General features: G+C 39.3%; 1 protein-coding gene across 3 annotated transcripts in view; it reads left to right on the forward strand.

The window, feature by feature from the left end:
• UVRAG (UV radiation resistance associated) overlaps window positions 1-16526 on the forward strand; it is a 323849-nt gene that overhangs the window by 291549 nt on the left and 15774 nt on the right. For all 3 annotated transcript variants that reach the window (XM_022593856.2, XM_022593855.2, XM_089915322.1), the window contains one exon: window positions 2801-2892. In XM_022593856.2, the coding sequence (XP_022449564.1) occupies window positions 2801-2892 (92 nt within the window). The remainder of the gene's footprint in view (window positions 1-2800; window positions 2893-16526) is intronic.

The raw sequence follows: 16526 nt of genomic DNA on the forward strand, positions 1-16526 counted from the left end.
GTTTTGTCCTAATTGGGGGAAAATCTAGTGATAGGTACGTGGATACTCAACAAGTAGTACTATCCACAAGGTAGGTACTCAACAAGTGGGGAAAACGGCAATTATCACTTCAGGAAAAACAAACAAAAGGTCAAAAAAGGAATAGTACACTATATGGCTTAGCAGTGAGCAGTATTATTGTAGGTATAAGGTAAACACTAAATATTGATTTAACAAAAAATGTTATATTCAAAAATAATTGAATAGCTTGAGAGGATGAGAAGTATATTTGGGAGAGTGGAGAGTTAAATCCTCATATTTAATAAGAAGTCAGTAGGTAATGTATGGGGATAAGGAGATAAAACGTGCTAAGAGCTAAATTCTCATTTTACATAGCACGAACATAGTAGATGATGTCTAAACGAGGGGGAAAGAGTAAGAAATATTAATATGTGTATTATTTAGAAATGTGAAGGTAAAGAAGAAACAACTAAAAGTGGTTGCTACTGAAGAGCAAAGAACTGCTGCTTTTTCATTGTAAGCCTTTCAGTAGGTTAGACTTAAAACAGTACGTGTACTTTATTTTAAAATTTTAATATATTCTTATTATGTATGAATTTCTATTTTAGTTCTGTATGTTGAAAGTTAAGAGGGCTACATGATAGAAAGAATTCAGAGTTGTTATTGAGAGGTTCTAGCCTTGGCTTTGGCCCTTATCAGCTTTGAGACCTTGGGCAGGACACTTGTCTTACTGAGTCTTAGTTTCTTCATTTATGAAAGGATGGAGGTTGGAAAAGATAATCTCCATGATCTCTTTAAGCTAGATATCCCAAGAGTCTATGATAAAGATAATAATGCTATACAACAAATGAAGAGTTAAGACTTGGGTGGAGGCTTGAAATTCCCACAGTTCCCTTTTTTAGTTGAAATCAGACTTGGAGAGAAATTTTCACTGTGGTCTCTGAAAAGAATTCAACACCCACCTTGGATTATGGAGCCTGGGGCAGGCAATTGACCACGTACTGGCTCAGGGACACATAGCTTAGTGTTATTTTAGTATGGGGTCATTTTATTTTTTTTGATATTTAATATTTTTCAGTACGAATCACAGGTGAGATTTTCATGCCATGTGTAAACAATTTCACTTTTTTATTGAAACAATGAATTCAGGAATGTCATATTGGGATGTCAGCCATTTTATCAATGTGTGGAAAAAATGCTTTTATATTAATATAAGAAATGATGTCATTTAATATGGAGGAGATCTCATAATTCAAGGTCAGCAAATCTCAGGAGGTGATTTAGGTCACCAAGCTAGCTTTGGAAAAGGAAAAGAATGTTTTCCCTTTGTCCTCTCAAGATTTTGGTGTTTTGGTTTTTTATCAACCAATTTTCCTCTTGGACTTTCGGGTAGCTGGTGTAGTGGCATGGTTGTGAAAAGGAGACTCTGGCTAATAATGTCTTTGCCATTGAAACATGTGGCTTTGGAGAATTCCCTTGCTCTTTTTCTCGGCTTCAGTTTTCCCATCTGCACAAGAAAAGGATTAGCTTAAATAATATTCAAGATACCTTTTAGCTTTAACATTCTGTGTTTCTGCCTCCTTATTTTATGTGTGTATTCAGACCATTCAAGGGACCTGATTAGGTTTGGGGGTTTCTTTCTAAAGTTCAGTGTAGTGAGAGTGAACTCTTTCTCTGTTAAATGTCACTCACACTTAAGTGAAAAGTCAATAGAGTACTAGATACAAACAAAAGAAAACTTACTTTTTCTGTTGATAGTGGTTTCATTTTTTTTAAAAAGAGGAAAATATTTAAAAGTTTAACTTAGCCACTTTTAAATTAGGTGCTAGAAAAGTAAAACTTCAATACAGATGACCCTTCATATCTGTACATCAGTATGCAGTTTACAGAGTCCTTTCTTCATATATATTATGTCATTTGAAAAATACATTTCTACAGGGCTGTGTTGTACACTTACTGTGTATTTGATGCTGTGTGTGTGAGCGTGTGTATGAATATGCACATATACTTACCTCGGGTCTCTATTATGTTTAGTGAAGGAAGCAAACAGTCTTCAGAGACAAAATGAGAGGAGACGGGAACAGACATTAAAACCATTTAGTAGGTTACCCAAGGCACATAGAAGGACACATAATTTTAGAAAATCAGCCTCTAGCAGAAATAAGTAAAGCTAAGAGCAGATCTTACCCACAGGCCATAGTTTCCTCATACTAGCTCTATAGCTCTCTACTCTGGTCCTAGAGAAAGAGGAAAGTTAGAGGCACAAGAGAAATAACATAAAGCACAGCCTCTGTCAAAAGTGACTTGCTGTTTGTTTAATAAGCATTGACTGAGCACTAGCACTGTGTCAGACATTTGGGGATCAGAGATGGATACGACATGACCCTTGTTCTTGATTCTACAAAGGGAAAAGGGTCAGTGTAAAAAGGGCTGAGTGTGCTCAGAGTGTGTAATACCAACCTTCAGTACCTAAAATGAAATACTGGTTTTATGGTATATGTCCCTGGGGTTGATGTTAGCAAACTCTACAGGGGTCTTGGAAATAATCCTGATTCCACAGTTGGTGGTTCTTAGTCTTCTCCAACGTTAGAGGGCAAGGGAGCAGGAAACGAGGAGGCTACCTTTAAACACCATCCAAAAAGTGAGGTTGATGATGTTGGGATCATACACTCACATTTCCTCTTTCAGCGTTTAAAATGGGGTGCGGGGGGGAGAGGGACTTGTTTAGTGAATCATGTTTGGGAAGCATTGCCTAGTATCTGCGAAAATTTCTTTTAATTCTGTTTTTCCACCTTTGCAGCTAAGATATCAACATGGACTAGGGACCCCAGACTTGAGGCAAACCCTCCCTAACCTGAAAAACTTCATGGAGCACGGACTAATGGTCAGGTGGTGAGTACCTTTATCTCTCATACCCAGAAACTGCAATGTGGATAATAATCCTGAGAAACTTGCCTGACTTCCACATCGCTCCACACCTTCCTTCTGGGTTTTCTTCTGTAATAAGATATCTGAAGAAAAGGAAAGGCAGCCATCATACTTGTGTAGGTCTAAGCTCCAGTCTGGCTAAGAGGGCGAAGCACCCACGAAGGGGGGTGAGTTCAAAGGGGTGCTGTTTGGACATGGGAAGGTTGGCGGGACAAGGAATCCTTGAGAGCTTGGCTGAAGCAGAGACTAGAGGATAGCCATGTGATTCGTAAAAGGGGGACATGGAGCCCCCAGGACTTTTCCAAAGAACAAACGAAGGACAGAATAAGCATCAGGATCAGTGGTTGTGAGAGTGAAGGGAAGAAAGCACACAAGGGATAGGTCAGGCTGTCAGGACCTAGTCTGAGACCAAGAGGCACACACATACAGGAACGTTTCTCACATGTGATGTCAGTGCCTATTGTGCCATAAGGGCAAGCTGCTGCCTAAAAGTGCTTTGTCAGGATGGACATGACCCTCTTCCAAAGACAAGGGGAGAGGGAAAGTGATGCAAAGAAAACATTAGATGATTCGTTCGACTTAAGTAAATGGAAAGCTGTTGGCTCAAGTCATTTAGTAATTCGAATCCTTGGATGATGGGCAATGACTTACAAAATCACGTGAATTCATATCAGGCCTTTAGTTAGACAACTGGGAACAGCACGGTTTCTTCTAAAGAGCACTGGCTTCTGATCCCAGATCTTTTTTGATTTCCTATGTGAATTTTTGTTTTTTAAGTTTTGAGATTCCTTTATTCAAGCCAAATTGTTCAACCTTTATCACAGTGTAACAACCTATTTTAAAGACCTCAAATAAGTTATCCATGTAACCTTGCCATTTCAATTTTCTGATTTGCTGTGTGAATTTAAACTCCTGCCTCTCTGAAACGTATTTCCTCATCTATAATCCCTGCTCTGCTCATCTCACTGGTTTGTGGTGAGGATGAAGTGAGATGGTAGGTGGAAAAATAATTTGTGGGGAGGAAAGTACAAGAATAGTTTCAATTTCTTCTGTGCCATCAAGATAGGCCTTGAGGATAACAAGAAAGTGACATCTATGAATTTACCTTTGACGTTTTCTGTTTTTGTCTCATGATCTTCAAAATGCAAATTCTGGATGTCTGACTTTAGATAGGACTTCTGTTAAGCAAATACACAATTGTTTAAAAAATTCTACTCAGAATATCAAAATAATTATAAAAAATTCGTGTTGATATGGACCTGTATGCCCTGAGGAATGAGGTCTAGGAACTGAGTTTTAATGTAAAACAATAATAGTAATGATGATAATAATAATTTAAAAAGTGAGCTAGCAGGCATGCATTTAACATTGTCAGTGTAAAGTTCCGTGATAGGTACTCTGGAGGTAACAAGAAGTATAAGGCTCAAGCCCTACCTTCAAGGGATTTGTCATCTAGTTGGAAACAAGGTATATAATTCATGAAAGGTTTTATAACACACATGGTAAATAACTTAAAATGATCAAAAAAAGAGGCAACTCACAGCACCACCCGATTAATCAACTAAAATGAATCTTGTTCAGTACAGACAGCAAATTGTCCCAGTGTCATTTATTGAAGACTATCTTTTGTCCACTGTTGATAATGCCGTCTCTTTCATGCATCAAGTTCACACTTACACACAGATCTGTTTCCAGGCTCCCTATTCTGCTTCATCGTTTTATTGTCTATCTATAGACTAGTACCACATTTTTAATTAATATAAGGTGTAATTTCTATAAGTCTTATTGAGGTTTGAGCATCTCTCTTCCCTCTGACATTTGGAACCACTTGAGAGGGGAGATACAAGAGACAGACTAATAGGAATCAAAATGTCAGTTTTATTACTGATAAAGCTGCATTTTCCAAGTGGCTTTAGATCTATAATAAAAGGGCTTGCAAAGACATCACTCAAAATTGAACTTACTTTTGCAATCACGATGTGAACTGGAGAACCTCAGGCTTTCCCCGCAGAGGCAGGCCCTTAACTATACTATAGAGGGTTGTCAGGCGACTCCTCCAAGAACCCAGATGGGGCTAGGCCAAGAATACCCAGGTTTTATTTTTCCCTCTAAATTCACTGATTAGAAAAGGCCCTCCTCCTCTAAGAGCGAGTGGGAGGATGGAGAGAGGCCAGGAGCGTTACTCTTAAATCATGTTCCTTCATAGCAAGGGAAAAGGAAGATTTCCCCAACTTTCTTGATATCTGGTCAGGTGAGACTCCTACTTACGATCCTTCTTCAAAACTCTTTTGGCTTTTCTGGACTTATGAACTGTATCTGAGTGATTTGACAGCTGTATGATATGGAGTCTTTCTAACTGTGAACATGGTATCTTTTTATATGCTTTCTGTTTTTTAAACATACCTCAGTGAAGTTTTAAAATTTTCTTCATAAAGATCTTACACATCTTTTATTAGATACTTAGTCCTAGGTAGCTTACCATTTTGGTTGCTGTTATAAATTTTTTTATTACATCATCCAACTTTTTTGTGGCTAGTATACAGGACTACTACTGATTTTTGTATTTTGAGGATGTATCCAGCAGCCTTGCTAACGTTAATTACAATGGTTTATCTTAGATTCTCTTGGATTTTTCTGTGGGTACGATCATACTTTTTTAGTGAATGATGGTGTTGTTTCTTCCTATTTTTACAACTTTTATTACTTTTTCTTGTCCTTTGTTTTATTATGGAAGAGGAGCAGCAATAGTGGATATCCTTGTCTTATTCCTGACTTTAAAGAGAATGCTTCTTTTCACCATTAAGTATTATGTTTATTGCAAGTTTGGATAGATATTATTTATTAGCAAAAGGAAGTTTCTTTCTATTCCCAGTTCACTAAGAGTTGCTTTTTTCAAAATCATAAATGTGTATATTTTGGATTTTATAAAATGCTTATTATGTTTATTGAGATAACACTATATTCTTCTTTCCTGTGTTAATAACTAGTAATACATTTTCTGGTGTTAAATCATCTTTGCCTCCTGGGCTATAATCTGCTTGGTTGTGATGAATTATTTTTTGTATATTGTTGGATTCAATTTGCTGATTTACTTTTTTATTTTTTTAAAGCTTATTTTATTGAAGTGTAATTGATTTATAATGTGTTAGTTTCTGCTTTACAGCAAAGTGATTCAGTTATACATATATATACACATTATTTTTCATATTCTTTTCCATTATGGTTTATCACAAAGGATGTTGAATATAGTCCCTGTGCTATACAGTAGGACCTTGTTGTTTATCCATTCTATATATAATAGTTTGCATCTGCTAATCCCAAACTCCCAATCCATCCCTCCCTTACCCCCATCCCCCTTGGCAACCACAAGTTTGTTCTCTATGTCTGTGAGTCTGTTTGTTTCATAGATAAGTTCATTTGTGTCATATGTCAGATTCTACATATAAGTGATGTCATATGGTATTTGTCTTTCTCTTTCTTACTTCACTTAGTATGCTAATTTCTAGGTCTATCCATGTTGCTGCAAATGGCATTATCTCATTCTTTTTTATGGCTGTGTAGTATTCCATTATAGATACAGGTATAGCTATATAGATTGTATCTTTTTTTTAAAATTTTATTGGCGTATAGTTGATTTACAATGCTGTGTTAGTTTCAGGAGTACAGCATAGTGATTCAGTTATATGTATACATGTATTCATTCTTTTTCCATATAGGTTATTACAGAATACTGAGTAGAGTTCCCTGTGCTATACAGTAGGTCCTTGTTGGTTATCTATTTTATATATAGTAGTGTGTGTTTGTTAATCCCAACCTCCTGATTTATCTCTCCCCCACCGTGTTTCTTCTTTGGTAACCATTAGTTGGTTTTTGAGTCTGTCATTTTTTAAATTAGATTCCATGATTTGCTAATATTTTTAGGATATCTGCCTCTGTAAATGAGATGAGGCTAGCCTATAACTTTTCTTTCTCATATAATAATTGTCTGATTTTGGTAACAAGGTTGTAACAGCCTCATAAAGTAAATTGAGGCTCTTTCCCTTCTTTTCTATTATTCTTTTCTGTTCTCTGGAACAGTTTATGTAAGATAGGAATTATCTGTATCTTGAAGGTCTGCAAAACCTAGTGTTTTTCATTTGTTGAGAGGGAAAGTATAGCTTTTTAGCTACTGGCTTAATTTTTATGATGATTATGAGTCTGTTTATGTCTCATTTTTCCAGTTCCTCCTTAACATACTCCAGCCTGATCTCAGTTCTATCAGTATACTGAAATTCCTCTTACCTAGGTAGGTGTCTAGAACGCTGTGTTGCCAAACCCAGCGGCCACTTCTCCATCCTTATCCTACTAGTCTGTATTTAGTGGCATTTGGCCTTGCTGGCCATTCCTGCCTTCTTGAAACATTCTCCTTTCTTGGCTTCCACAATACTACCCTCCCCTGGTTTTCCTCCTTTCAGCTGCACTTTTTCTGCCTGTTTTTCCTGTTTGTCCTCCTTTTCTTGATCACTAGATACGGAGATCTCCATAGTATTCTCCTTTTCTCTCTCTTTCTTCTCATGTGAGCTCATCCACTGCCCCCATTTTGAAAAACATCTGTATGCTGTGACCCTCCAAGTTATGTTTTCAGCGTAAACCTCTCCTGCAAACTCTGTAGTCAGAGACCTGCTTGACACCTCCCCTTGGGGTATCACAGGCACCTCAGCCTCAACATCTAAAACTGTCCTTCACCAGGCTTCTTCAGCTCAGCAAATGACACCCTGTCTACCCAGTTGCTCAAACCAGAGAAACATCCTTGATCTCCTTCTTTTCTTCACTCCTACCTGAGCCAGTCTAGTTCATCAGCAAACCATGTCATCTCTACCCGCCAAGTGTACTTCCAACTATCTCTGCTGCCACCATCCCAGTCCAAGTCACCACCTGCTCTTACCCAGACACTGCACCAGTCCAGTTTGTCTCCCTAATTTCACTCCTGTCCCACCTCTGTTCATTCTCCGCGGCCGCCAGAGTGACTTTTAAAAATGTTAGCTATATCTTAATCACTCCCTAGCTTCAGCGGCTAGAGTAAAATCCAAACCCTTTTCTGTGGTCTCCCAACTGCCTGCCCCTCCCCCTCCTCTCACGTATAGTCCTATACTGACCTCCTCTTAGCATGAAGAAGCTCTTTCCTGACTCGTCGCACTCACTGTCCTTCCGTCTAGAATGTGCTCTCCCTCTTGCTTCTCTCCCACCACCATCCATCCCTTCATACAGAGGGAACAGTTTTAGAAAAGGCACAGGAGGTTTACTGGCAAAGAATAGACCGCTTGGCTAGAGTGCACATTCATTTTAGGAACAGAGAGAATCTGGGCTTTGTGGTACTTAGAGCTTACGCAATTTGGGAACCCTTTCAAGAAAACAATACAAAACTGAAAATACAAAATTAGGGGAAAAAAAAGTTAATATTTTAAGTGAGAAACAAGATCACAACAAATTACTGGAACTTTAGAGATCAGATCCCTTTCCCTTTCTTCTGTGATCTCTTTAGACAATTTACCCAAAATGCTTCCTCACTGCAACCTGACTGTCCTTTCCCTCCTAAAACACCGTCATTTCCAGCAACTCTCATTTCTGAGGTTCAGATAAATTAAATGACTTTCCAGGGACTTCCCTGGTGGTGCAGTGGTTAAGAATCCACCTGCCAATGCAGGGGACACGGGTTTAAGCCCTGGTCCGGGAAGATCCCACATGCCGCGGAGCACCTAAGCCCGTGCACCACAACTACTGAGCCTGCACTCTAGAGCCCACGAGCCACAACTACTTAGCCCGCGTGCCACAACTACTGAAGCCCGCATGTCTAGAGCCCGTGCTCCGCAACAAGAGAAGCCACTGCAGTGAGAAGCCCGCGCACCGCAATGAAGAGTAGCCCCCGCTCACCACAACTAGAGAAAGCCCACATGCAACAACGAAGACCCAGCTCAGCCAAAAATAAAATAATTTAAAAAAGAAAATAAATAAATGACTTTCCAAGCATGATTGACCTATGAGCCTGTGGCAATAAGACTGGAGTCTAGGTCCCCTGGCACTGACGTAGTAACCCATTAAGCCCCAAACTCACACATTATGTAGTGCCCCTCTGAGCCGCTGTACCAAGCACATTAACACTGAAGGAGTAGTAGGTACCACTTCATGGTGCTGTAATGAAAAGTAGGCTACTGAGACAGATGCAGAGTACCACAAAATGCATGCTACATTACGATCCAAGTAAAGACCGCTGTGGAAGCCAGGCTGCAGGTTACAAATCTAAACAAAGCTGGAACAAACACTTTTAGCCTCAGAGGAAACCTCAGAATTTCTGAGAGCAGCCATGAACTGAAGAGTTACCTCCCAAGCCCGTGCTCCTTAGGGCAAAGGGTAAAAAAACTCATGCTCCTAAGGGAGCCTCTTACATCTTTTGTAAAAGAAAACACTTCCAGTTTCTGTGTGATTGTTACCATTCACAGATTGGTCCCTCGTGGACCGTATGTTCTTTTGGTGTCGAGGATTTCAAACTGGCTCTGAGGGTCAGTGCAGTCACTGAATTCCTCCTTATGGTAAAAGCTTCAAAGTTATGTGACAGCTTGTTTTGTTTTGCTTTTCAAAGAAAAGACAATGTGATTAAAATTCCTTTAATGAAGTGATTTTTTTTTCTTTCACATTACAGAATTCTTATCTAATATCAAAGCATCTACCTGATTAATCCTAAAACTATCCCTTTTCCACATGAACGCAGTTACCTGGGGCACAGTTCTCAGCGCTTTATGCTAGTCCTTTCCAAAAGAAGTCTCCTTTTTCTCATCCTTGGATCAGTAACCTCGTTGTAACTGCCAACCAACACAATTTTGAAAAGCAGAATTTCAGCTCAGAGGTTGTACTCTTGAATGTTTTGGTTAAAAGCCACCAGCATGCCACTTAAACATCGCATTTTTTTCTTTCTTTTACTACTAACTACAAAGTGGTCCAAGATTCCAGTTGACATGCGCATGCACAGCTGATGCTGGTGCTGAATTATGGTCAGGGGAGAATGTACGCCCAAGGCGCTGCTTGATGGCTGCCAGTGAGACGATAAGTTTAGAACTGAGAGGAAGAGATTATGTGCTGTGTTGCTGTGAATGGGCTGTGCGACGGGGCCCCCGCATGCAGGTCCCGGGACAGCACCTCCACCCTCTCTCACCCCAGCTCACCTGACCTCGAGACATGCCCCGCTCATTTCTGACCTCAGTTCTTTTCTCAGACAAGTTCCCACCACCTAGAATCGCCTGCTTTTGCCTCTGCCCTCTCCAAACGTCGCTCTCACTTCAAGATCCAGTTCATGTCCTACCTCATTCATTCACTCACTCAGCAGGTGCAGAGGTAACACGTCCTCCCTCCGTAGCTTAAGTTCACTTCTCCACCAGGTCTTACCCACTAGGCTTTTGAGCAGCAATGAGCAGGCAGTGAAATAGGAACAAACAATATGTAATAGCAGCAAGTATGAGTACAGAAGAAAGGTGGATAAGTTATTTGGAACATTCTGAGGATGTCATTTACTTCCTGGTGTGAGGAGTGTGGGTGAAATTGGACGAGCCTTCACTAAGAAGATGGCATTTAGTGGACCTGGTGCACAAGGAGAATTGGGGTGTGTGAAGACTGGGGTGTAGGCCAGAGTAGGAAGCCGTTGCCCAGTTGTAAAGAGCATGTAGAGACTACGGGTTTGAATACCAACTCTCCCACTCACTGTCTCTGTGACTTCAGGCAAGTTTAAGCTCTCAGCTTAAATTTCTCTGTAAAATGGAGATAATAGCCTACCTGATAAAGTTGATATAAAGATTAAATACGTAAACACTTAGCATACTTCCTGGCACACAGTAGTACTCAATAAATGGTAAGTATAAGAGAATCATAGTTATTATCTCTGTTTAAAAAATTAAATCCATTCTTTATTATAGGTATTTTGTTTTTCCCTTAAAATCTACAGTCTTCTCCTTACAGATAGGTATAGAACATGGTTCTTGGTCACATTTTTAATAATGGCTCATGCTGCCTTGTACGTTAGTGGTACAAAATATTCACCATCTCCCTTCCACTTTTCCCCAAGTCCTTTATATGACCCTTCTGAAGCCTTAGAGATAAGTACCCTACAAATCTATTTGCCTACCTACTTTTTTTGGTACCTACCTTCTTAGGTAACTCTCACCTCTAGTGAGAAGTTATGTAAAATAAAAGTTTCTTATTTGTAGAATTTTCCATGTTTTTATTTAAGCTTCTAGCAACCCTGTGAAGGAGGCAGGGCAAGGATGATGATCACTATATTACAGGTCAGAAAACTGAGACTTAGAAATATGAAGTATTTGCCAAGATCACATGATAATAAGTGATGGAACTGGGACCAGAAACCCAGGTTGTCTGACTCCTAGTTGCATGTTCTTTTTATCATACCAGGCTGCCTCTTCTTAGTTAGTGGTCATTCTTTTCCTTCTCTGCCCTTCCCCAGCCCTCCTGTCTCTCTGCCACTGAATTTCTAACACCTATTACCTTCTCCAGGAAAGCCCATCAAAGTCAAATCCAGAAAAATACACTGCAAAATCAGGACAGGCAGGTCTGGTGAAGACATTCTTTGTTGCTTATTGTACCCCATTTACTTCAGAGATGTAGGAAACTCATAAGAGTCATAAAACTTTGAGAAGAATTTAAAAACTTTAAGACCAAAGGAAACAAAAATGAGCATATGTTTCAACTCCATTGGTTAAGAAACAAGAAAGCTAAGGGAAGCACATGAGTTGGCTTAAAACATGTTTGCCCGTAGTGTTTGTCTTCCTTGAATTTCACATTTTTGTTTTTGTTTTCTCAGAATAAGACATGATAAAAGCAGGATTTCAAAACCATCTTTCCTGCTTTATACATGGAATTTTTTATTCTAAGTTCAATTTTTATTGACTGTAAAACTTCACAATTAACAGTGGAAAGAGCACTGAATTTGGGAATCAGAAAACATAGGCTCCAACTTCAGCTCTTTCATTTAATTTTCATAAACTGTTTTTGAGTATCAGTTTTTTTAATGGAGTTAATAGCACCAGCCATATTTCCCAAGCATAATTGTACAGAACAAATGAGATAATGTCTGTCCAAGTGGTTTAGAAACTAAAAAGGACTATACAAGATATTATTAAGTATTATTCATGCATTTAACAATTCATTAAGGGTCTCCTCTGCATATAGCACTATTCAAGAGATAAAAGAAAATTCAGAAGTGTTAGATTTGCCCTGCCTTTGCTTAGTTGACAGTTGTTTAGTTTATAATCTGAATGAGTACATAAGACAAATATTTTGAAGAACAAGACTTGCAAAAATATTCTCATGCGTTGTTCAGTCTCACTGTTGTGTGGGACTTAGAGCCTGAGCCCCGGCTTCAGTGGACAGTCCGTTACAATGATGGCGCTCAACTTTGCACTAACTTACTTGATGTTTTAGGACCAGGTATGCCATTTTTATAGAGACCGCATGAATTTCAGTGACCTTAGTGAGAACACTGAGGAGAAGTATCCTTGGCTGTTCTGCAGCTTGCTGGAGTACTTCTGATTCCCTCCAGTGTTTAATGATGTGACTCTGGAAGAAGCAACTAGTGGCTTTATGTAAGGTTATATCATTTCAGTGGTAAAATCTCTAGGTAGTATTTCTGCTGACCTATTTCTGTTCTAGTTCTCTATTCCTTTTTATAAATAGAATAAAACTCGATCAAGCTTTTTTGAATGAACGAATGAATAAGAAAGAAAGTAGCTAAGAATTTTGACACATGTTAAGAAAATGGGCTAATTAAAAAGAATGAAAATCTAGAGCAAGTGAGCCAGTCTTTCTATAAAACCAGAAAGTAGTGATATAATAATTCAGCTCTTAAGCCAAACCATCCACCTGTGAAAATGAGACCCTATCCAGCATTAACATTTTTTTAAAGCCTTACTTTTTAAAAGCAGATCTATCTTCTCTCCTTCCCTCCGTCATTTGCTCATGCTGAATTCAGAACTAGTCTCTAGCAGGTGACCCCCGAGGGACTTAAAAACCCTGCTGTCTAGCTGACGTTGGTTTTTAAATTTAGATCAAATGACATTGTGTTTGAAGTCTCAAGAGCACTACTTAAGGTAGCTGTATCATATGGGCTTGCCTTTCAGAGTGCTCCTTGCAGGCTGGCATCCTTAATAGGAAAAGTGAAGCCTGGTCAAAAATAAATGAAAAAGAAAGTTTTATTGGAGTTATTTACTCTAAGACAGCTATTTTAGACGGAACCTTGACAAGTCATCTCATTGCCTCCAGACAGGAACACTCAAGGCATATGGGTATCTATAGTATTTTAAATGACCTTGGGGGACGAGGCTCCTTCCATAACTCATTCCAGAGTTTAAACACCCTCGCTTCAGGAAATTCTTCCCTATATTTTAAGTTACAGGCCCCCTTCTGCGGTTAACACCCATTTCCGCTTTTTTCTGTCCCCAGTCAGGATGGAGAACAGCTGGCCAACATCCTTTGTGTGCTAACCCTCCATCAGTGAGAAAGTCATTTGGGCATCCCTGGGCTGCTTTTCTCAACCTCCAGCAACCAAGTCTTTGAACCAAATTGAGATCTTTTTCCGTTTTTATTTGTGCCTTGTCTCTCTCTTGTCATTCCTTTTGATTATCAATGAATAAAATTTGGAAAATGTAAAAATATACAGACGAGGGGAAAACAATAGCCCTATAATCCAGGGAGCGAAACCACTGTTAAGTTAGTCAGTTTTCTATGTGTTTCTTATGCAGTTGAGATCATGTCATCTATACCAGCCCTGAAATACAGTCTGATCCACATATATAGAAACTTACATTTTCTGGTAGCCACATTGAAAAAAGGTAAAAAGGAATAGGTAAATTAATTTTAATTATAGTTTTTATTTAATTCCAATAAAATATTAAAATGTAATCAGTATTTTAACTATTAACAAAATATTTCACATTCCATTTTTTATACTAAACTGTCTAAATCCAGTGTATATTTTACATTTATAGCACATCTCAAATCCAGCTGGCCACCTTGCAGGTACTCAGTACCGTGTGACTAGTAGCTATAGTGTTGAAGCACAGTCCTCGCAGTTGTATATGCTGCTTTTTTGTCTATCATATCTTAAGCCTTTTACGAATGGCGTTACAAAAATTTTAGCATCATTTTAGTGGCTGCATAATAGTTCATCATTTAGACTTACTATAACTGTATCTTTAGAAAGTTTTGTTCTTTATGTTATAAGTAACCCTGTAGTGTTCTTTTTTTACTTCTTTTTTACTTTTATATCAACTGTTTCTCAACACATTGCCAAAAGAAAAAAAAATTATTCCTTTTGGGTGCAACTAATCAAATCCACTTATTCATAAAACAAATATATCCACTTAGCATCTACTGTATACTCTGTACTACATTAGATTGGGAAGTGGAGCAGTGGATTTCAAGAAATAGAAGACCAGGTCCCTCCCATACATTGTTTACAAGACTTGACTCCACAGTTGGACTGCACACATATTGTATTTTGTTCTGACTTAAATATCCTTCCCTTCATTTCTTACTCCCCTCTGCCCCTACATATACACACACAGCCTGGTTGACTCCCCCTTATGCTTCAAAGTGCCAGTCAAAGGGAGCCACCTCTGCTGAGTCCTCTAGGTGACTGCTGGCTCCCTCCTCCATTATACAAAATGTATATACTGTGTACAGAGCACCATGGTGTTCTGGTTATTGGCTAACTCTCTGTCTTCTCTACTAGAGTAGAAACTCTTTAATGATAGAAACCTTATCTTATAAGCCTCTTTATTCCCAGTGCCTAGCAGACTGCCAGGGCAGTGAATGTGGATGTCAGTAATATCTACTGAAATACTTGTTGAAATACAAGTGATGATATTAAGCATCAGTTGGATAATATAATTACAAGCATTGATCAAGGAGTTCAGAGTTCAGAGAGCACACTTTAAATTGGCATATGGTTGAAGAAGGCTTTAACAAAGGAGGTAGGACTTGAATTGGGCTTTGGAAGATGATCATGCTTAAGTGAATGGGCGGGAGATATCACGTTCCAAGAAGCCTCTTTTTCAGGAGGAATTCTTTAGCGTGTGCTAAGTATCAGCAGATAAGCATTTTTCTAGATCTAAAACACTATAGTAAGTTTCAAGAAGGCTGTAGAGATATATGGTCTTGGCCCATCAAAAACTGTCAGGGCGGGGCTTCCCTGGTGGGGCAGTGGTTAAGAATCCGCCTGCCAATGCAGGGGACATGGGTTAGAGCCCTGGTGCAGGAAGATCCTACATGCCGCTGCAGAGCAGCTAAGCCCATGCGCCACAACCTCTGAAGCCCACGTGCCTAGAGCCCATGCTCTGCAACAAGAGAAGCCACCACAATGAGAAGCCCGCACACCACAAGGAAGAGTAGCCGCGGCTTCCTGCAACTAGAGAGCCTGCTCGAGGCAACAAAGACCCAACCCAACGCAGCCAAAAGAACAAACAAACAAACAAAAAACAAACTGTCAGGGCTTTGCAGAATTAGAAATTACCACTGGCTGCTTCAGTATGATCTTTGAGTTTAAGCTCTGTTTCAACTTTGGAGTTGTTAAAGGTCATTTTATATGATGCTTGTTCAATAATCCTTCTGGTAGTGGACAGTTGTATATAGATAATAAGAAGTATGTCATTATAGCTAATATCAAATGACCATTACTGCAAACTAGGCACTCTTCCAAAGCATTTTGAATGGATTATTTAGTTAAGTCATTTAATCCTCACAACAGTCAAGTGAATTAGGGCCCATTATCCCCTCTTATCTTACAAATGAGGAAACTGAAGCACAGAGAGGTTTAAATAACTTACATGTAACACAGCCATCAAGTGGAGGAGCTAAGATTTGATCCCAGGCAGAACAGCTTTAGGGCCTCTACTTTAACTATCACCCTGTACAGCCTCTCTTATAACTATGTTAAAAATAAAATGTTTTATACAGGGATCATTTAGCATCTTGTGGCTCCAGAAAAGGAATCCTATTATTATAACCCTCCCCTATTTTTCTTCATTCCTCTGATGGCTCCTTATCTCATTTGCAGGCTCCTCTTCTTCTACCTCATCATAAAAGACTGGAGCTCCTCAGGCTCAGTCCTCAGCCCTCTTTTCTCTGATTTTTTTCTTCACCACCCTTGCCCAGTGATCTTATCTACAACTATCATTTTAATTATCACCCACGTTGAAAGGAAGCACAGTGTAAATCTTCAGCCCAGATCTCTTTTCCGATATCAGACCTCTATTCAGATTGCCTCCATGGACCTTTTCACAGCACATTCTGTGTGCCCTTGTTTTTTTCTTCCTGTCTTCCACCCCAACCATCACAAGCCTCATGGTCTTCCAGTGCTCTGTTTTCAGCAAATGGAATCTCCATCTATTCTTTTACACTGGCCAGGAAGCCAGCTGGTTCCTCCCTTTCCCTCTTACCCCCATATCCAACCTTCACAGCCTCTGCTGATTTCCCCTAATATGTCTATTTGCCTGTATCTATACATTTCCACTCTGGCCCAGGCCTCCATCATCTCTCACCTGTACTACTGCACAGCCTGT

This window comes from Delphinapterus leucas, chromosome 7 (genome assembly GCF_059928025.1).
Source record: "Delphinapterus leucas isolate spDelLeu-1000000601 "Yukka" chromosome 7, BTC_Dleu_Yukka2, whole genome shotgun sequence".
Taxonomy (NCBI): domain Eukaryota; kingdom Metazoa; phylum Chordata; class Mammalia; order Artiodactyla; family Monodontidae; genus Delphinapterus; species Delphinapterus leucas.